We start from the raw sequence: 20,866 nt of genomic DNA, 5'->3' as shown, positions 1-20,866 counted from the left end.
CCGCATGCCTCAGGGCCAAAAAACCAAAACATACAACAGAAGCACTATTGTAACACTATTGTAACAAAAAGCACTATTGTAACAAATTCAATAAAGACTAAAAAAATGGTCCACATCCAAAAAAAAAAATCTTTAGAAACCATATCCCAGTGTTCTCCCAATTCAGCTGAGGTGCAGCGGTGGGTACGCAGGGCAGAGGAAGAGAAGAGAGGCAAAGGGGCAGGGCAGCCTGAAGGGTGGGGCTGGGGGGCAGAGCAGGGGGAGGGGCTGCAGAGTGGAGCATGGGGAGGGGCTGCTAGCACCTCTTTAAGCCGGTTCCCCCAAGCTCAGCTTCAGAAACAGCCTCCTTGTTGTGGATCTTCTCACTGTGTGTCTGCCATAGAAGAGAGACAGGAAAGGGTCAGTCTGGCCACTAGCACACAGAGGGAAGGTAACAGGGGATCAGTGTGGGAGCTGGCCCCGAGCCCCACGCATGAGTCTCCTCTTGTAGAGCAGGAGTGATGTCCACTGATCTAGAATGCTCACGGGTCAGTTTCTGGCTACAGTGCACCTACTTCCTCTGAACACACACATAGGTATGTGATCCAGGCATGGCCAATCGGTGGTCCAAGAGAGAACCCAAGGAAAGAGACTCTATTTAGAACTTATTCTGAATGCAGTGGCAGCAACAAAGCACCCAGTAGTCACCGCTCAGCTGAAGGTGAAAGGAGTGACCTGAGGTCCTGCTTGGGGTTTGCCCCACCCTGGTTCAGAGACCTGCAACAGTTTTCTGCCCCTGCATCACCAGCCCTCTTGAGCCCCTAATGAAATTCTCTCCTGCTTCAGTTCCCCAGAATTGGCTTTCATTGCTTCCTCAGGCTGTCGTGAGCAAGGGCTCATATGTTCACTGTTCGGTTACTCAGTGTGTAGCTATATGGACAGTGCACCTGAGGCTTAGAAGCAAACTTCACTGATTGATTTACACATCCAGGGCTGGGCTAAGGCTGAGAATGTGATTCTCATTTTACCAATGAGGTAACTGGGGCCCAGAGAGGGAGAGTGACTTGCCCAGGATCACACAGCTCTTTGGAGGCTCTGCTTTTGAGAAAGGCACAACTGAAACACAGAGAAACACCTAGCTTTTGTCCCAGGCATGGAAGGATGGAGCTAACAGGGGGCTCTTTACAGGTCTCAAGGCTGGAACCATGAAGTAGAGACCTCAGGATTGAGGAGCCCAAGGGGGTGAGGGTGTGTGACCTGTGGGACAGGATTAGCATCCTCCTTGTCACATTCCCCACGAGTGAGAAACTTTCCATTGTAGCCAGGAGCACAGCACGTGGGAGGCCTGCCACCCCACTCACCTCTTTCCAGCTGTTGTCCTGCTTCTCCAGATCCGAGTGCTTCAGGACCCAAGGGTCAGCAGCCTTCTGCAGCTGGGCAAGAGTAAAGAAGATGGTCATGTGCAGGCAAAGATGGTGAGCAGGGCCCTATTCTGTGCAGGGCCATTCCCCAGGCTCCACTCTGCAGCCCAGATGACCCAGATCATGGACTCAGAGCCACATTCCCAGTGGGCAGCAGCTCTGAACCAACCGAGTGGGTTTGACAAATAATCATGAAACCAACCACTTACAGGCATCCTTATAAGTGTCATTATATCAAGCACGGTAATAGTTGTTATTACCATGTTAATTCACACTACAACGCCTGCAACAGCTACATCAGCTAAGCAGCAGATAAATGACATCAAAGTGGTATCTCCACCTAGGTATGCTAAGCAGCAATTAAACTGAATGAGAGTGGCCTCTGCATTCTGTCATGAACAGCTCTCTATGAAAGAGGCAAAGTGTAAATAAGATGTATATTAGGATTCAATTAATAATTTAGGGCTTCCCTGGTGGCACAGTGGTTAAGAATCCGCCTGCCAATGCAGGGGACACGGGTTCAATCCCTGGTCCGGGAAGATCCCACATGCCACGGAGCGACTAAGCCCGTGCGCCACAACTGCTGAGCCTGCGCTCTAGAGCCTGTGAGCCACAACTACTGAGCACGTGTGCCACAACTACTGAAGCCCAGGCGCCTAGAGCCCGTGCTCCCAACAAGAGAAGCCACCACAATGAGAAGCCCGTGCACCGCAACGAAGAGTAGCCCCTGCTCGCGGCAACTAAAGAAAGCCCGCACGCAGCAGCGAAGACCCAACGCAGCCAAAAATAAATAATAAGTAAAAATAAAAAAATAAATTTAAAAAAAAAATTCAATAAAAAAAATAATTTAAAAAAATCTCTGAATGTAAATTTAAACAGCAAGAAAGGGAGGGAGTGGGTTGGAGTATGCTTTTGTAATATTTGAGTCTTATATAAAGATGAAGTCCTGACTTATACAATTGAAATAAAAAATAAACAAAGGAAAAAGTCACAGTGGAGCATAGCAGCTTGATAAGCTAGGTGCATGTTAACTGTAGTCGGGCTGTAATGGTCAATGATTGTTCTTCCTATTTCCCCCTTTTGGTCAGAGGACTCTAATTTTCATGGGAAACCTCTTGGTTCCGAGGTTTTGGCAGGTTCTAGGTGTGGGCACGTGACTCGTACCTGGCAGATCAGAGCCTTGTGGAAAAGGAAAACTCTCTTTCCGTTGAAACTGCTAAGCTGTGAGGATATGAATACAACACTAACAGAGGCCATATTTGAGAACGGCTTGCTTCAGGATAAAACACAGAGGAAAGCAAGCCTGTGAGACTGGCAGAGAGGAAGACCTGGTCCCTACTGCAGTCTCCGAGCATACAGCTCCTTCTCTACCTGAAGGGGTCTTCCCCCTGGTCTGTGCCTAGAGCAACTTCCCCCTTGTGGCTTAAGGCATCTTGGGCTGGGACAGACCTCACCTGGCTCAGGCGATTCTGCAGCTCCTTTACCTGCTGCTCCACCTGCTGCTTCTCACCCTGAAGCCGCTCCACCAGCTGCAGCTTCTCCTGGCCCCAGTTGTGCTCACTGATCTGTAGCTGCCGCGTCAGCTCCATGACTGCACTGTAGGACTCAGCCAGGAGGTGCTGCTGTTCCTCCCGCTCCCTCTGCAGGGCTGCCTTCCAGTCGGGCCCCATCCGATCTCCAGCCCCCTTCCCGGCCTTCAGCTCCATCTGAGGAAAGAGCAACTGGGTGGTTGGCGGCACCAGGAGGACCCTCCTCTCTGCCCTCCCTCGTCCCTCCCCGGGCACCAGCAGGGGGCAGGGGGAGGGTGCTCTCCTCAGAGGACCCCTCACCCAGGAACCTCCACTGACCTCTTCAGTTAGAACTAAACTTTTCTCACAGTCAAGGTTTGTGTAGCACAGCTTCTACACACCAAGCTCCGTGATAAGGGCTTTTCAGGCCTTATCTGTGCCCTCAAGAAAACTCAGCAAGATAACCACCATTTTCGATATTTTACAGAGGAGGAAGAGGTTCACAGAGGTTATTTGTCCCTGGTCACATAGCTACAGAATGGCAGAGGTTCCTAGTTATTGCTTCTCATGATATTTCATCAACACTTAGCCACGTTTACCAGGGTTTACGGTTAGTGGGGGACATGCACAGTCACATAAAGAATGTGGGCAGGAATCACCTGAGCGTGATGGCTGTCTTGGCCCAAATCTTGGGGGGCAGGAGGGAAACGTGCAATCTATAGAATCAATGTACCCCACACCCCCAAGCTGTGGTCAGATTCCCATGGCGGGAGGGACACCTGGAATGCCTGGGGTTGGGGGGGGCTGCGGGAGCAGGGGACACTGTGGAAGGTGCAGGTGGGGCGGGAGCTGTGAGAGCAGCAGGGAGGGTTGGGAGGAGAGAATGGTGGCACCGAGAAGCCAGAAGTCTGAGAACTGGCAAGAAGGTGGGATCACGGTCATGAGGAGCCAGGAGGGCAGAGGCTTGGGGAGTGAGGGTCAGGTCTGCCACTGACTAACTGGGTGACCTTGGGAAAGAAGCTTAACTCCTCTGTGCCTGTTTTGTCACTTGCCCAACAAAGATAATCAGGGCACCCACCTCTGAGGGGCCCGTGATGCCTGGGAAGACAGACTGCAGCAGGGGCAGTGGGGAGGAAGCTGGGCCCCGCAGAGTTCTGGCGTGGGGTAGGGGTTGGGGTGGTGAGAGCATTCTTTCTGAGTGGGAGGAAGCCCATCCCCTCACTTCTCAGGCCAGAGTGGGGGGCAGCACCTTGTCTCCAGGCACACAGCAGAGACCAAATATCCAGGACTCCTGGTTAAGGCTCCTTTGATCATCTGGGTTGTAAGGAGGGGAGTCCCCCAGTTTGGGTGGAGGGAACAAAACAGGTAGCAGGGGCTTAAGGGGATCCTTATGAGGACAGCAGGCAGCAGAAGTCTGGGTGTGAGGATGAAGGACGTCACCAGGTGCAGACGGGCATTTAAGTGTTCCGGCCTCACCTGTGAGCTCACGGTGGGGCGGAGGCGCCTGTGATGTCCCCATGGCTCCTTTGCCAGTCCCTCACCTGCCTTCCCTAGCCCGGGGACCTTCAGTTCCCACTGTTTCTGGTACCCTTGCTGTGTGACTCTAGGCAAGTCTCTTGCCCTCTCTGGGCCACAAGGTAAGTGAAGGGGTTCCTATGCTTCTAGGAGCATGGCTTGGGCATCCTCCTCCCCAGTCTGACAGCTGAGGCCTTCGCAGAGAGGGGAACAAGGAGGGGGATGTCTCTGACAGGTGGGAGACTCACCAGGGCAGTATGGCTCTTGAGCTCTGCCCGCTCTGTCTCCCAGGTGGCCTTGGCCTTGGCAAACTGTTGCTGAAGCTCTGTCAGACCGCGGCGTTCATCCCGAAGCAGCCAGCATAGCTCCTTCAGCGTCACCTTCATGTCGGCCAGCGTCTTGATGTACTCATTTGGCTGCAGATGGGGGCAAGGCCTGGGTCAGGCGCTTTCGGAGCGGCAAGGAGGAGAGGCTGGGCTGGGAACTCATCCAGAGTCCAGCCTGGGACTCTACCAGGCCTCAGGCAAGTCCCACGACCTCTTCGGGTCATCTCCCCATAAACCAAGCCCAGCCCTGGCCACCTCTTAGACTGACACATGCCCCAGTCTCACAAAAACACAAAATTCTGTAGTTACAGCAATTATTCAACCTAAATCTGAGCTGGGCCCTGGCTTCTCTGAGGCTCTGCAGCATCTAGGCCTCCGTCTTTCTCCTTGCCCAAGATCTGCCTTCTCTGACCCGCTGCAGGCCAGATGGGGAGTCCGAACCACGGAAGCTCCCTGACTGCCCGACTTGGGCCCAGTCTTCTCTCCTGGGCCCATGACCCGTTTCCCACCTGTAACCCAGCTTACTGTGGGTGCCCCTGGGAGCCTGACCCTACTGCTCTATACTGCCCCGTGGCTTGATTTGATGGTTCCTGATCCTAGGCCACAAGGCCCTTCTTCATACAACTCACTCTAGCCTGATGTCCTTACCCCCACTATGCATATCCCAAGCTGCAGCCAGACTCAGAATACCTTGCCACATCTCTGTATATACAGTTCTCTTGGTACAGAATGGCCTTTTCCCTATTCTCTATTAGGCAAGCTCCTATTCATCCTTCGAAACCCACCACCTATGACCCCCTTCTCTGTAATACTCTATACTCCAAACAGAACTAACTGCTCTCTCACCTGAGACCCCACAGTCCATCATCTGACCCTCTGTCACTGCCCTGGGGTGACTTACATACCCCATAGCACTGAGCATCTGGGGCCAGTGACCAAGCAATAACCCTCTGCTGCTCCAGTGCCTGGTGTAGGACTGGGGTCAGAAAGCAGCAAGATGTGATCACTAAACAGACAAAGGAACAAATGGACAGGACAGGACTGGAAATGGGCTGAGAACGCACCGTGTTTTGGGTCCAGCTGTCCCCCGTGCAGGTCTTGTTATCAGAATGCTGGGCGTTTAATTCCTCTTCCTCCATTAGCAGGTACAGCTCCTTCATGCTATTTACCTGTTTTTTAAAAACCACACTCAATAGCGGGTAGGAGGGCATCATGCCTGGGGGTCTGACCCTCAGGGGGAGGGGATACAGGCTAGTGGCCCAGATAGAAAGTGGGCTGCACAGCCAGGCAGGAATAAAGAAAGGGGGTTTATGGACCAAAAGTACCCCAGCTGGGCACTGATTTCCCAGATTTTAACTTTGAGCCCTGGGCACCGTCCAGGTCAAGGAGCACAGCTGGAGAGTCAGACCCTTTGCCCCCCACACCATCTCTTCTGCCCCAAGGACCATGAGGCATCCCTGAGCGCTACTCAGAAATATCTATGCTGTCAAGGTAGGCACTGTAGGTGGACTAAAGGGCCACAAGGCACCCTCATAATTATAGATAAGGGCAACCAGAGGCTTGGGTGGGCAGAAGGGACCCTTCCTGGGAGCAGAGGGGTTTGCTGCTGATGGATTCTGGGCAGGAGTCCAGAGCCAGCCCAGGAGACCAGGGTCTAGTTTATGACGGGAGTGAAGCAGAAGAAGTGGGTGCTCATTCACTATTCATTTCATTCATTCATTCATTCATTTGACAAATATTTATCGAACACCTACCACGCACCAGGCCCTGTGTTCAGAGCTGGGGATACATCAGTGAGCAAGACAGACAGAAGCCCTGGTCCCCTTGAGCTTCCATTCCAGTAGCAGGAAAACAAACAAATATGTGAAATATTGATACATGAAACATCATTAAATATATGGAATGTTCCATAATAATAAGTGCTATGGAGAAAAAGAGAGCTGGGAAAGGAGCTAGGATGTGCTGCACTGGGTGGTCAAGGAAGGCCTTAGAGAGAAGGTGATATTTGGGCAAAATCCTGAAGGAGGTAAAAGAATAAGCCACGTGAATACGTGCAGGTTGAGAATTCCAGGTTAAGGTCACAGCAAATGCAAAGGCCCTGAGATGGGAACACATCTATTTGAGGAAGAACAAGCAAGCCAGGGAGGAAGTGAGAGGTACGGGGACCAAGGCTGGTTGAACAGGCTTTGTAGGGACTTCGGCTTCTACTCTGGGTGACATGGGAGCCAGGGGAGAATTGTGCTGAGGAGTGACACTGGCCTGACTTGCAGCTTTACGAGATCACTCTAGCTGCTGTGTTGAGATACTTTATAGGGTAGCAACAGAGCTCCATACTGCACATCACCAGGGGGCACCATCCACGTGGAGTACACGCGGCCTGGTACCTCCCTGCTTTGAATAGAAGATGCTCGGTGGAAGGGTGCAAGGGCAGAGGCAGGGAGACCAGTTAGGAGGCTACGGTGATAATCCAGGCAAGAAGAGGTGATGGCTCAGATGGGGGTGGTGAGGGGGTAGGCAGTGCAGCTGGGTCAGCCTCTGTAGATTCTAGATCGATTCGCAATGTGCAAGAAAGGCCATGTAAGCCAAGTGCCTGGACAAGCTCCCCAAGGAGGCAGGTGAAGGTCAAGGAGAGACGCGGCCTGAGGGCTGGCTGAGCCCTCGGGACTGTGACGTTAAGGGGTCAGTTCAGGGAGAAAAGGAGGGTCCAGCCAAGGAGACTGAAAAGGAGCAACCAGTGAGGTGGAAGGAAAACCAAGAGAGTGTGGTGAAATCAAATGAAGAAGGGTTTCTGGGGTTCAGGGCAGGCACTGAGGCTGGAAATATGTGGGGTGGAGCAGGGCCTGTGTGAATAAATACCCAGCTCCCTCCCTGGTCACCAGTATCTAAACATACTGACTTTTGATTATCTGTATACACAGGTGCACAATTCTTTCTCTGAAATTCTTTGGGCCGGGTGTGCTTGGAATTCAGAATTAATCGGGATTTAGAAAGATAATATGGTATACCTACACTGTATATTGTAAAACAGCCCCGTCTGGTGAGATACCCTATGCTCGTGGACACCAATATTTCCCCTTCAAACATGTGAGTACGAACAGGAAATGGGGTAAATAAAGGTTTTGCTGCCAAATGAATGTCAGGTCAATTTTTTCCAACTGAGTTAGACCCAACAAAACACAGTTCTCAGAGCTTCTGGATTTCAGAATTGAGGACAAGGAATCAAAGATCTTTATCTGCAGTAGAATGGGGATAATAACTGTTTCCACATCATAGGGTATGTGTACAAGTGAAATGCAATTATCCAAATAGAGCATTTAACACAGTGCCCAGGACACTATAAATACTCAATATATGAGGGTTATCATTCATATATATAGTTGTTGTTTTTTTTTTGCGGTACGCGGGCCTCTCACTGTTGTGGCCTCTCCCGTTTCGGAGCACAGGCTCCAGACGCGCAGGCTCAGCGCCATGGCTCACGGGCCCAGCCGCTCTGCGGCATGTGGGATCTTCCCGGACCGGGGCACGAACCCGTGTCCCCTGCATCGGCAGGCGGACTCTCAACCACTGCTTCACCAGGGAAGCCCCATATATATAGTTTTAATTCTACATGTGTGGACACACATATTCTTTAAAAGTATGAATGTACATCAAGTTTGTTATTTATATGATTATCTGTATTTTATTATGTACTTGTTTATATGTATTTTATACACATGGGCTTTATATCATTATATCCATGTATATATGTATTTTTTACAACGTGGGTGGTTATGTTTCTTATCATGTCTATCTCAGTAAGTATGTATATTTCTATTTAATATAGGCATGTATATTATTTTATTTTCTATGGTTACACCTTATTTTTTTTCCTAAAGTAAGTTTCTGTTTCTCTCTGTTATCCCAGTACACTGAAATGGCTAGAAAGATTTTCACCAAATATGAAGAGTTTGCCTGAGACAACCTGATTTAAAATCAGGCTACGTGGCCTGAAGGCAATTCATTTTTTTTTGATGGAGGGGGAAACATCTTCCCTAGCAGCCAAAAGTGGGCTTCAGCTATGGAAAACAGTATAGAAGTTTCCCCCAAAATTAAAAATAGATCTCCCATACGATCTAGCAATCCCACTTGTGGGTATATATCCAAAGAAAATGAAATCTGGATCTCTCTATGTTCACTGTGGCATTATTCACAGTAGCCAAGATATGGAAACAACCTAAGTATATGTCTATGAATGAACGGGTAAAGAAAAAGTGAAATATATATACAAGGAAATATTATTCAGCCTTAAAAAAGAAGGAAATCCTGCAATTTGTGACAACATGGACATGGATGAACCTGGAAGACATCATGCTAAGCAAAATAAGCCAGAGACAGAAAGAGAAATACTACAAGATCTCACTTATATGTGGAATCTAATGAAGTCAAACTCATACAGCAGAGAGTAGAATAGGGCAGGTGGAGCGGGGAATAAGGAGTGAATGGGTAAGAGTTTCAGTTTTACAAGATGAAGAGTTCTGGAGATGGACAGAGGTGATGGTTACACAACAATGTGAATGTACTTAATGCCAGTGAACTGTAAACTTAAAAATGGTTACAATGGTAAAATTTATGTTATGTACAATATATTTTACTATAATATAAAAAAATAAATTTTTAAAAAGTTATTAAAAAAAAAACAAACTGGGCTTCATCCAGAGGCTTGTGTGGGACTTCCAAACAGGAGGGACAGTCCTAAAGCAGACAGTGGCTTCAAATAGGAGTCCCCAGGTGTCACAAAGAGCGATGCTCGAGGGGCAGCCATGCTGGGCTTTCCAGGTGCTTCTCATAGGGGTGCCTCCATGTCAGACATTCCTGGGAGAGGGCAGCAGGGAATGTGTTCATCTAAAGATGGTCAGCAACTCTCTCTAGAGGCCCTTGGGGAGGAGGCGGGTGGCCTATGAGCCCCACTGGGGGTGGGGGAGGAAACTCCTGCTACAGATTCAGGTCTAACCACCATCCCCTGCTCCTGGGACATTCAGGCTACTCTGGGGGACCCCTGACAGGGGTACATGGGGACTGCCACTGGTCCCCATTGGCTCTGGAATGAGTAGCTTGAACCAGAGAAGGGCCAAGCCTGGGCTAGGGCAAAGGTACCTGTACCTAAAAGGCCAAGGCCAAGGTGAGCAGTGCCAACTCAGGTGGGTGTGACTGAGGTATGACATCCTTACATGCCCCCTTCTCCTAGCAATGTCAGCGTCCTGATTGTGACAGGAGGAAGGGGATTTGAGGACAGAGGGTCCTGCACAGGCTGAGGGACAAATGGGCCACGTGAGTCCTTCCCAATCTTCACACATTCCCAAAGCTCCACTCGTCATGTTTCCTGCCACACCCAAATACTATCTGTACTATCAGTAATGCTTTAAAGTCAACCTACTCTTTCTAGTTAAATAAACATATCTAAAAAAGGAAGTTGATATTACTAAAAATGGAAAGCCAGTGCCCATTATCATTGTCAAAGGTGACATTAAAAATAAAATAGGTATATTCATAAGTGAAAAATAAGCAGCAATAAAGAATCAACTACTTTTAGGGGCTTCCCTGGTGGCGCAGTGGTTGCGCGTCTGCCTGCCGATGCAGGGGAACCGGGTTTGCGCCCCGGTCCGGGAGGATCCCACATGCCGCGGAGCGGCTGGGCCCGTGAGCCATGGCCGCTGAGCCTGCGCGTCCGGGGCCTGTGCTCCGCAACGGGAGAGGCCACAGCTGAGGGAGGCCCGCATACCACAAAAAAAAAAAAAAAAGAATTAACTACTTTTATGGGTAAAATGTGGATGAATCTCAAAGAATTATATTAAGCAAAAGCCAGACACAAAAGACTACACGCACTTGTATGAAGTTCTAGAATAGGCAAGATTAATCCATGGTGTCAGAATAGTGCTGACTGCTGGGGTGGGCATATCACCTGTGGCACCCGGGAGCCTTCTGGAGCACTGGAAATGTGCTCATTTTGATCTGGGTGATGCTATACTATGTATCTGCAGGGTGTAGACTATAAAACTTCATCAGCTGTAAACTTAAGATGTGTGCACCTTACTGTATATAAATTGTACCTTAAAAGAGTAAAAAACATTAATATGTACTATATTTGCATATAATGCAAAAACAACGAAACCAGATCATTAAACGCATCTATATCCTATTGCCAGCTCGAGACTCAGGTTTGTTAAAAAGGGAAACCAACAAATACCAGAGAGGTGTTAAAGACCTACTGGCCCCCAAGCAGACTTCTTCCTGGCGAGGCCGGGACCGAGTCTGTTGTCTTCACCACGGTCTCCCCGGCATCTGCCACAGCACTCAGTAAACAGCTGGTTCTCAACAAACCGATGCTGAAGGAATGAATGAATGAACGCAAGGATGGAAGGGGCAAGCTGATGCCTCGTATCTGAGGCCCCGGGGCTATGTCCCTCCTGTCCTCTCTCCTCTACCCCACTCCACCCCACCCCAGTCCCAGTCCCGGGGGAACCATACCTCAAGGAAGTCATCCCCCTCGTTGGGCAAAACCTTGCCCTGCCGCCAGCGCTTGAGGAACCACCTGAGCTTCATGAAGAGCAGGAGGAAGTTGTGCTTGAACTGCTGGGACTCCTGAACCAACATGTTCTTCTCCTGGCTCCAGAATTTCTGCTCCAGCCTCCGCTGCAGGCTCAGACTCTGCAGCTCAAACTCCCGCCGCAGGAGTGCCCTCTGCTGGTCCTCCTTCAGCTGCAAGGGGAATAAACAGTTCCCTATGCTACTCCAGGGGAGAGAGACTCATAAAAACAGCAGCAATCACAGTAAAAATCAGTGAAAGCTGGGATCTGAATCAGCTCTGTCTGATTATAGAAACCATGACATCATCTAATGAGCCCATACCAGGAACCAATGTTTCTCATAAACTCTCACATTCATTGAGGAACCTGGGAGGGTGAGCAGTGATGGCAGGGAGGGGTGATCCACATGCAGAGCAAAGGGCATGCTCGGGGTGAGGAAGGCTGTCGCGTTAACACCCTAGTAAGCAACGCAGTGTAATGGCTCAGAGGGAGCCAATAACCTGGATTAGAATCCCAGCCCCAGGGACTTCCCTGGTGATCCAGTGGGTAAGACTCCACGCTCCCAACGCAGGGGGCCCCAGGTTCGATCCCTGGTCGGGGAACTAGACCCCGCATGCATGCCGCAACTCAGAGTTTGCATGCCGCAACTAAAGATCCTGCATGCTGCAATGAAGATCTTGTGTGTTGCAACTAAGACCCGGAGCAGCCAAATAAATAAAATAAATAATAAAAAAATATTAAAAACAAACAAACAAACAAAAGAATCCTAGCCCCACCTTGCCCTGCAAGTGCAACTCTGGGCAAAGCACTTCAGCACTCTGGGCATCAGTTTCCCCACCTGTAAAATGGGGACACACTTCACAGGGGAAAACATGAGGATTAAAGGACATGATGTGTGGCAAGTGCCCTGACATACAGTAAGGGCTTAATAAATGCTTTCTACTAGCAGAGCTACCATCTTGATTACCAGCCAGGCCTACGGCCTTTCTAATACAGATTTTCAACACTGACGGGGCAATATTTCATAGATGGTAAACTGAAGCCCAGAGACGAGACAGAATGGGCCTGAGGTCACACAGACAGTCAAAGACAAGCCCAGGATTCCAGCCCAGCACAGCTAATGCATAAGCACCAGTACAGCACGGGGCGAGAAGACACAGGTTTCCCCTGACATTCCTGCCTCTGAAGACCCATGGACCGCTAAGGTTTGGTTCAGGGAAGACAGGCTGCAGTAGGTGCAGGAGAGCACTGGGCACCACCCACCTGCACCATTTTCTGGTTGAAGTTTTCAGCCTCCTCCTTCCGCAGCTGCCGCTCCTGGGAGAGCTGCTCTTGCAGGCCCCGGAGGCTGTCATGTGCTTCGGCCAGCACCAGCTGCAACTCCTTGATCTGGGGTCGAGATGAGGGACACAGATAAGGAGGAGGGAGAGAGCAGGAGGAGGACAGAAGCTGCAGTCAAAGGACAAGAGTCGTAGGAGAGCAATTGCAGTAAGTCAGGCCCAAGCTGTCCTTCCAGTATAAACCAGGCACGGCAGCTGTCCCTACCTCGGTGGGTTGTCATGACGATGAAATGAAACAGCGCACATCAAACCTAGCTATTGTTATAATTTTAGTTTGATAATTTCTTGCAGAAATTTATTTGTAGAAAATAAATACTATGAAAACTCAGTTTAGTTCACAAAGATGTTCGTCTTGTTTATAATTGCAGTAATTTACAAACAACTAAGATAAGCTGGGGATCAACCATATGTGTTTAATGGGTCTATACTTATGTTAAAATCCATTCAACTGCACACTTAAGGATAGTGCCCTAGCGAATTCTCTGGTGGTCCAGTGGTTAGGACTCCACACTTTCACTGCCGAGGATGAGGGTTCGATCCCTCGTCGGGGAACTAAGATCCTGCAAGCCGCGTGGCATGACCAAAAATAAAATAAAATTAAAAAAAAAAAAAGGGATAGTGCCCTTTATTGTATGTATATTATTATGTTATGCTTCAATAAAAAGTTAAAAATATATATACTCAATAGAAAAACATGAAGGACATGGACACACACAAACTAAATGTTCACAGTGGTTAATTATGTGATAATCTTGTGATCTTGACTTTCTTCTTTATATCCTTATGCAATGCTGCTTAGGGACTTTATTATAGTTATTTGTTGTTTATAATGACTATATAATAAAACCTTACAAAAAAGGCAATAAAACTCTACCTTTGGTGCGGGGAGGGGCAGGGGGGATTGGGTTTATAAGGATTTGTAGCTAAACAAGCAAAAAAAATCTATTTTGTGAGAAGTCAGGCTGGTGACTAGATGGGGAGTAGAAGGGAAGCTTCCAGGGCCAGGTCATGCTCTGTTCATTGATTTGCTTGCTGACTACACAGTAGTGTTCGGTTTATGAAAATTATTTGAGCCGTACACTTACAATATGAGTGCTTTACTGCATGTATGTTATACTTCACTTACGATTTCTAAAAGTAGTTCTACTAATAAAGGGAAATTTTTATGCTGTCATGTTAAGCAGGAAAACAAAAAGGGGAAATGTCAGCTCCAACACCTACATAAAAGGTTTCCAGGTATGGCAAGATGCCCCTCTGTGAAAAAACCAAACACTCGTTATCTGGCCAATAATGTAAAAATTTGGCAATGGAAGGCACTCTGGCTTGAGGTATATCCTGTATGCCTGTTTTTGTTTTTTTGTTTTTAATATTTATTTGGCTGCGTCGGGTCTTAGTTGCGGCACACGGAATCTTTTGTTGCGGTGCACGGGCTTCTCTCTAGTTGTGGCTCATGGGCTCCAGGGCGCATGGGCTCAGTAGTTGCGGCACGTGGGCTCTCTAGCTGTGGTGTCCGGGCTCAGTAGTTGCAGCATGCAGGCTTAGTTGTCCCGAGGCATGTGGGATCTTTGTTCCCCAACCAGGGATCGAACCCGCATCCCCTGCATTGGAAGGCAGTTTCTCAACCACTGGACCACCACGGAAGTCCTGCGTATGCCTGCTTTTTATTAAAAATCCTTAAAGGGCTTAATACTACCTATCTCTGGTGTTCTCCTTAAACTCAGTGCCCAACACGGTGCCTGGCAAATTGTGACTTCTCAGTAAAGAGTGGCTGAATGAAACAATAATTGAGGGCAGGTAGGAAATTATTTTCTCTGCAGGTGAGCTGGCCTATCTCTTTTTCTCAAAAATTAAGAACTAAGTATCTCATGATTCCTGCCCCCTCCCCTCCTCTTTTGCCATGGCTGCTAGGACACTCAGACCACTTCAAGAGTTTGATCTATCAGCTTCAAGGGAGCTTCTCCCCCTTCACAGTTGCAGACTGGCCTCCCTGGGACTAAAAGTTGCCTTCCTAGAGATGCTGAGAAGAAAAGGACGCTCAGGTTGGGACACACATGAGACTCTCCATGGTTCAGGAGTCTCAGGGAGGCCCCATCCAGTCCATAGGAGCCTTTTCCTGCTTCAGGTTCATTAGGAAGTGCTGGGGAGAGGCTCAGGAGGCTTGGGAGGGGCTCAGAACCATCCAGAATTCCTCAAGGACCAGGGAATCCTAGAAATTCTACAGCCACCACCCACTCTAATCCTCCCATATTACAGGTGAGGAAGCTGCAGCCAGAGAGTGGGAACATGCCTGAGGCCACACAGCCTGGCAGGTCTCCTGAAGCCCAGTGATGTGTCATCCTCCTCCTCCTCCTCCTCCTCCTCCTCACCCAACATGGACCAGGCCTTAAGCTAAGGCTTTTCATGTATTTAATCCTTTCAACAACCGTATGACACATTACCTTTACTTTAAAGGCGAGAAAACTGAGGATCAGAGAAGTAAAGTGACACTTTTACAATTTTACAACTAGCATACCTAGATCCACAATTTGGACCCAGTCAGCCTGACTGTAGCGATTGCTGCCTTCCTGCTAAACAAATTACTGTTTCCATTAAATGACATAAATTAGTAAATTCCCTGTGGAATTCAGTGGTATAGGAGAACAAGATCAATTTCCTCGGAGAAGTTTATAAACTTCCTTTCATCAGGCCCTGAGAATGGCCCAAACTTCCTTGTTTCCCTCTCAGCCCTTGCTGTCAGGAAGCTTGGAACCAAAGGAAATACTCAAAACCCATGTCATCACCAGCTAAGATTCTCCACGGATCACTCTGCTCTAGAGAGGCCTCAGCCATTCTCCTCCCCTCCGCACTGCCCGCTCAGGCCTATGCCCACCTCAGAGGCGTAGGAATCATTGTCTTCAGCTCGGTAAGGCCTGAAGCTCCGGCTAGGGTCGGGCTTGGAGTCCAAGTCGCCGCCGCGGAAGGCCTCGCGTATCCTGGGCTCCCATTCCGGCAGGTCCCTGAGGTCAGGTGGCTGCACCTAGAGGCACAGGCAGAAGAGACTAAAGGTAACTATGGGGAGGGGGACACGGGGGTGCTAGAAACTGCACCCACCCAGGCCTCTGGCTCTGTAAGAGGCCTCTGACCGCACACCTGAGGGCAGGGGCCTAGGTGGATTTGCCTCCGTAGCTCAGCCCGAGCTCTGGCTGGCACACTGCGACTACCCCATGAATGTCTGTTGAAAGGCTGAATGACTAGTGGTGAGTAAAAACACTGATTCTGTGAATGCCTGTCTTGTGCACAAACCTTCTGAGCCAGCTTCAACTGTCCTCCCACACATGCGGCCCCAGCTCATTCCTACCCCAAGGAGAACCAAGAGGGAGACCCAACATAGGGCAGTCTGCTTGCTTCAGAAAAGCAAGATCGAGCCAGATGCACAAAGTACTGATTAAAGAAATTAGTTGTCAAAAAGAAAGAGCTAAACCTCCCTGTACAGACATGGGAAGATGCCCCTCCCCCATTGCTCTCAGGATGAAGATCAAACCTCCGACACTGAGGTCCAGCCGCACTCTTTCCCTTAGTCCTTGGACACATCCTGCTCCTTCTGGCCGTGATGCCTCTGCACAGGCTGTTCCCTCTGCTTAGAACACTCTTCCCCTGGTAGTCCATCCTTCTGATCTCAGCTCAGATCAGAGGTCCTCCCTGACCCAGGGTCTAGGTCAAGCTTCTCGTTCACAGAAGCCAGCACCTTTCCTAGCGAGCCCTCATCTCAGTTTGTGATTTCCCATTCAATGGCATGATATTTTGATTAACATCTCTTTCCCCACTAGATGATATAGGCTGGGGAGGAGGAATCATAACTGTTTATCTGCTTACCATGGCACCTCCAGCGCTAAGAACAAAAAGCATATGAACAATAAATAAAGCATCGTAAGTAAAAGAACAAATAGATAGATTACACAAGAAAAACAAGTTGTGTGGTAGCAGGAGGTATAACATAAAACAATTCGAGGCAAAAACAAATATATGAGAGTACACGGAGAGAAAGAGTTAGAAGGACATGCTGTGATGATGAAATGTTCTAGATCTGCACCACTTGACACACGCAGCTACCGAGCCCTTGAAATGTGGCTGAACTGAAGAAATGAATTGTCAATTATATGTATCGTGCTTTTCATTAAGTTAATTTTAAACAGTCCACATGTGCCTATATGACAGCAGTGCTCCAAAACCAGTGTTAATAGCAAAACCTTGAAGGAGTAAGAAGCAGGGAGGAGGAGGCTTCATCTTTTTACCAGAGGCACTTCTGAAACTCTTTGCATGTTTATGGATTACTCGTGCAGTGATGCTTTTTGGGGGGACAAGTGTTTTTGCTATTTTAATTTTTCTAAGTAGTAGTTTATAGCTATCAAGTCTGGAAGTTCATTACCTTTAGAAGAAGAAAGGGTGACCTGGCAAAAAGATAGGGCTTTGGAATGAATCCCATTATCAACAGTAAATGACTAAGAGAACTGTGGTATATTCACCCCATGAGATCATATTCAGCCATGAGGACACACAAATTATTGCCACCTGAGACAACAAACAATGGTGAGTGAAAAGTCAGGCACAGGTGAGTGTGTTCTGTGTGATTCAATTTATGCAAAGTTCAAAGACAGGCAAAACTGAATCGAGAGGGGTTACCCTTGGGAGTGGGGATAGTGGCTAAAAGGGGACCTGAGGAGGGCCTTCTGGGGTGCTGGTCACGTTCAAGTTCTTGTCCTGGGTGACGCTTACACAGGTGTGCTCACTTTGGGAAAATTCATTAAGCTGTGTACTTCTGCTTTGTGTGCCTCTCTGTATGTATGGTTCAGTAAAAAAAAACCATACATACATATATTAAAAAAGTAATAGGGCCTGTGACTGGGACAGCTTACCTGGAAGTCTGAGCCAAGGTCTTTGGCCAGAAGAATCTCCTTGGAGGGTCCCTGGGAGCCCAAGGGGGGCAGCGTCGAGAAGGGCTCTGGCTGCTCCTTGTTGGGTCCCCCGAGGACCGAGTCCGCCTTCCGCGTGAAGGCGTGGAGCTCCTGCTGGAGCAAGCTCAGCCGCACAAGGAGGGCGTGGATCAGCTTGGTGTCCCTGGGGCCCTCGCTGTTGTTGCCGGGGGCCTCGTGCAGCCGAAAGTCGGCACACTCGTTGTCCAGATACGGGCGGAGGCCGGCCGTGAAGCCGTTGGCATCGGACACCAGGACGTCGATGGCCTTGCTGACCAGGACGGCCTGCTCCCTCAGCCCCGGCAGCGCCTCGGCCTCCCGGGCCCTGCAGAGCCGGGCAGTGTGGGGTCCGTGGGTCTCGCCGAGGGCTGCGGGCACACACTGGGCCGAGTCCCCGGCCTCAGCGTCCGTCTCCAGCATCGGCCGCGTGCTCTGGCAGGAAGCGAGGTCACAGCGCTGGAGGTTGGAGAGGAGCACCCGGTTCTCGTACTGCAGCTTCTTGACCTTGCCGCTGAGCTCGCCGATCTGCAGCTTGGCGGCTGCCAGCTCCTCCTGCGAGGGCTCGCTGAGCACGGAGCAGCTGTCCTCCGACAGCGTCACGTCCAGCTCGTGCTCCGAGCGGTACTTGGCCAGCTCGCTCAGCAGCAGCTTGTTCTGATCCTCCAGCTCGGCTGAGGAGCGCCGGAGCAGCTCGGCCTCCTCCTCCACGAACTGCAGGTGTCGCCGCAGCTCCGCCAAGCTCTCCCCGCACTCGCCGCCGCCCAGAGCGGAGAAAGCCAGGCGGGCCTCGGGGCCCCCGCAGCCGCCGCCGTGATCCTTCATGTCGTCCATCTCGGCCCGCAGGCCGCGGTTTTCCACCTCCAGCTCCACGATGCGGCGGCTCAGCAGGTTGGCTTCCTCCTCCACCAGCTTCAGATGAACCTTGAGCTCGGTCTCCCGCGAGTGGGGTGCGTCCGCCAGCTCCTCGGCCGACAGGGCGCCATCCAGGTCCCCGTAAAGCGAGCGGTACTTGAGCAGCTCCTCCTTCATGCTGTCATTCTCCTTGGCCAGCTTGGTGAGCTTCTTGCACATGAGGGCCGACTCCTCCTTTGCAAAGTGCAGCTGGCACTTGAGGTCGGCACTGTCCTCCTGGGGCCCGAGGGGGAACAGGGACAGGCACGACCCAGCAAGGTTAGTGTTGGGAGGCTCAGCCACAGCATTTCAGGGAGCACTAACTACGTGCTGGGGACACAGCCCTGACCCTCAAGGAGCTGTGGGTCCAGAGGGGAAGCAGAGAGGGGGACATACATATTGCAGCACAGATGGGGCACTGCATGTAGCCTGGGGAGTCCAGGAGGGCTTCCTGGAGTAGGCAACATTCTGCCAGGGTCAGTGTTGCTGCTACTACTACTACCATTACTACTGCAGTTTTCTCATCTGTAAAATGGGGCAATAACATTCCCTCCCTCACAGACCATGAAGAAAATTAAATGAGACAACATATATAAAAAGTGCCTGACACCTTGACCATCCAGGACCACTAGAAACTATATTCTATGCCTGACCGGTGCTACATATAGCACTTTCTCTAGCGGAGCATGTGAGAACCATGGGCTCAGGGTGTAGTTTGGGGAAGTAAAGTACACAGCGAAGCTAAGAAAGTGAACAAGGGGAGGATGGAGTAGAAACTGGGGCAGGGTGGGCACCTCTGGGGACTCCCCGAGCCACATGGAGTTAGGCCTGGGGCCTTCAGACTGAAAGCTACTGCTGGGGGCTGCACAGAGGCTGCGGAGGCTGACGGGAGGTACCTGCATGGAAGGTTTCTTGTCCGTCTTCCCAAGGGAGCGGGTTCCTCTTTTCTTCAAGGAATGCTGGAGCGAGATTAAAAAAAACTGAACTGAAAGCTCACAAGGGTGATGCACATCCAAAGAGCAGTCACGGTGCCTAGGGTTCCGCTGAGGGCCCCTGCCCCCCCGGCCAGCGCAGCCCAGCCACGTCCAGCCTTGACCAGCATCAACTGTTGAGCCAGAGGAGTCTCAAGACCACCCAATGGGCTGCAAATGGGGAACAGGCCAGAAGCACTTGAGACGATTCTGAACCCACCTGCCCAGGGTTCCTCCCTTCTCTCCCACCCCGAAATTGTGATCCAGTTGGGTTGAGCCCAAGACCCAGAAATGTGGGTTTCTGTTCTTGTTTGTCTTTCATTCATTCACCAAAGACTCCGACTCCCTGAGCACCTATCACGTGCCAGGCATAGTTAGGCATGGAGAATACAGCAGGGACCATGACAGACAGGGTACTTGAGGGGGATGCTGGAGTGTTATGCCTAGATCCCCCCTTTAGGACTGGGGCACGCATTCCCCTGGCTAAGACCTCAAAGTTGAGTCCCTCTCCCAGCGATGGCCATTGGCTGAGGGCAACCACCTCATCCAAGGTCACGTGCCCTCCCTGGGTGGGGGTGCTGGGGGGGGCGGGGAACCCACATCTAGTGACTGGTCCATGCCCCCTTCCCACTCCAGCTCCAGAGCTCCCCATGGGATCAGCTGAGGCCATTGGTGTGAATGCTCTGCAGCTCAGCTTCTCCCTCTGCCTCGATCCCTGATGGTGTTATTCCAAGGGGACGTTTCCAGAAGCCTCTTGTATGCAAATCTCCATCTCAGGGAATCCTGAGCTCATGGAACTGACATTCTAGTGAGGACTTTAATTCAGCATGGATACTAATAAACAAAATGAATATGGTAAAACAGATCATAACTATAAAAGAGGCTTAGAAATGATGAGGAACTGATCATTTTTTACAATTTAAATGGTAGGTTTTCATGCAGATTAAAGCAAAATAAGCCTATAATAATCATCATGATTCAAAACTACAGAAGCGATAGGGGAAGAAATCGATACATTTGATTAGATAAGCAAATTCTACATGGGAAAAAAAATACCCTAAGAAAAGTAAAAATAGAAATGATTAACTGGGAAAAAATATTTGCAATGTATTACACTGACAAAGGGTTAATACCTGAAATATGTAAAGAGATTCACAAAATAGAGGAAAAAGTCCAACAAACCTATAGAAAAATGGGCTAAAGATATGAAAACCAGTTGACATGCAAAAAAAGATAGATGGCTCCAACCATAGGAAGATGCTCAACCCTATTCATGGTAGAGAAACGTGAATTAAAACTATACTGAGAGGGCTTCCCTGGTGGCGCAGTGGTTGCGCGTCCGCCTGCCGATGCAGGGGAACCGGGTTCGCGCCCCAGTCTGGGAGGATCCCACATGCCGCGGA

At 49.9% G+C, this 20,866-nt stretch overlaps 1 protein-coding gene across 3 annotated transcripts in view; it reads right to left on the bottom strand.

The window, feature by feature from the left end:
- Positions 1–20,866, bottom strand: part of MTCL2 (microtubule crosslinking factor 2) — a 68,699-nt gene that overhangs the window by 10,292 nt on the left and 37,541 nt on the right. For all 3 annotated transcript variants that reach the window (XM_007116781.4, XM_028498453.2, XM_028498454.2), the window contains exons 4-13: positions 19,389–19,451; positions 17,545–18,729; positions 15,522–15,668; positions 12,576–12,701; positions 11,254–11,484; positions 5,814–5,918; positions 4,672–4,839; positions 2,855–3,106; positions 1,341–1,412; positions 303–373 (exon numbers count right to left, since the gene is read on the bottom strand). In XM_007116781.4, the coding sequence (XP_007116843.3) occupies positions 303–373; positions 1,341–1,412; positions 2,855–3,106; positions 4,672–4,839; positions 5,814–5,918; positions 11,254–11,484; positions 12,576–12,701; positions 15,522–15,668; positions 17,545–18,729; positions 19,389–19,451 (2,420 nt within the window). The remainder of the gene's footprint in view (positions 1–302; positions 374–1,340; positions 1,413–2,854; positions 3,107–4,671; positions 4,840–5,813; positions 5,919–11,253; positions 11,485–12,575; positions 12,702–15,521; positions 15,669–17,544; positions 18,730–19,388; positions 19,452–20,866) is intronic.

The sequence above is a fragment of the Physeter macrocephalus genome, chromosome 14, assembly GCF_002837175.3.
Source record: "Physeter macrocephalus isolate SW-GA chromosome 14, ASM283717v5, whole genome shotgun sequence".
NCBI classification, from domain to species: domain Eukaryota; kingdom Metazoa; phylum Chordata; class Mammalia; order Artiodactyla; family Physeteridae; genus Physeter; species Physeter macrocephalus.
Note: the sequence above shows the minus strand (reverse complement) of the source record. Positions and strands in the feature narration are given on the sequence as shown.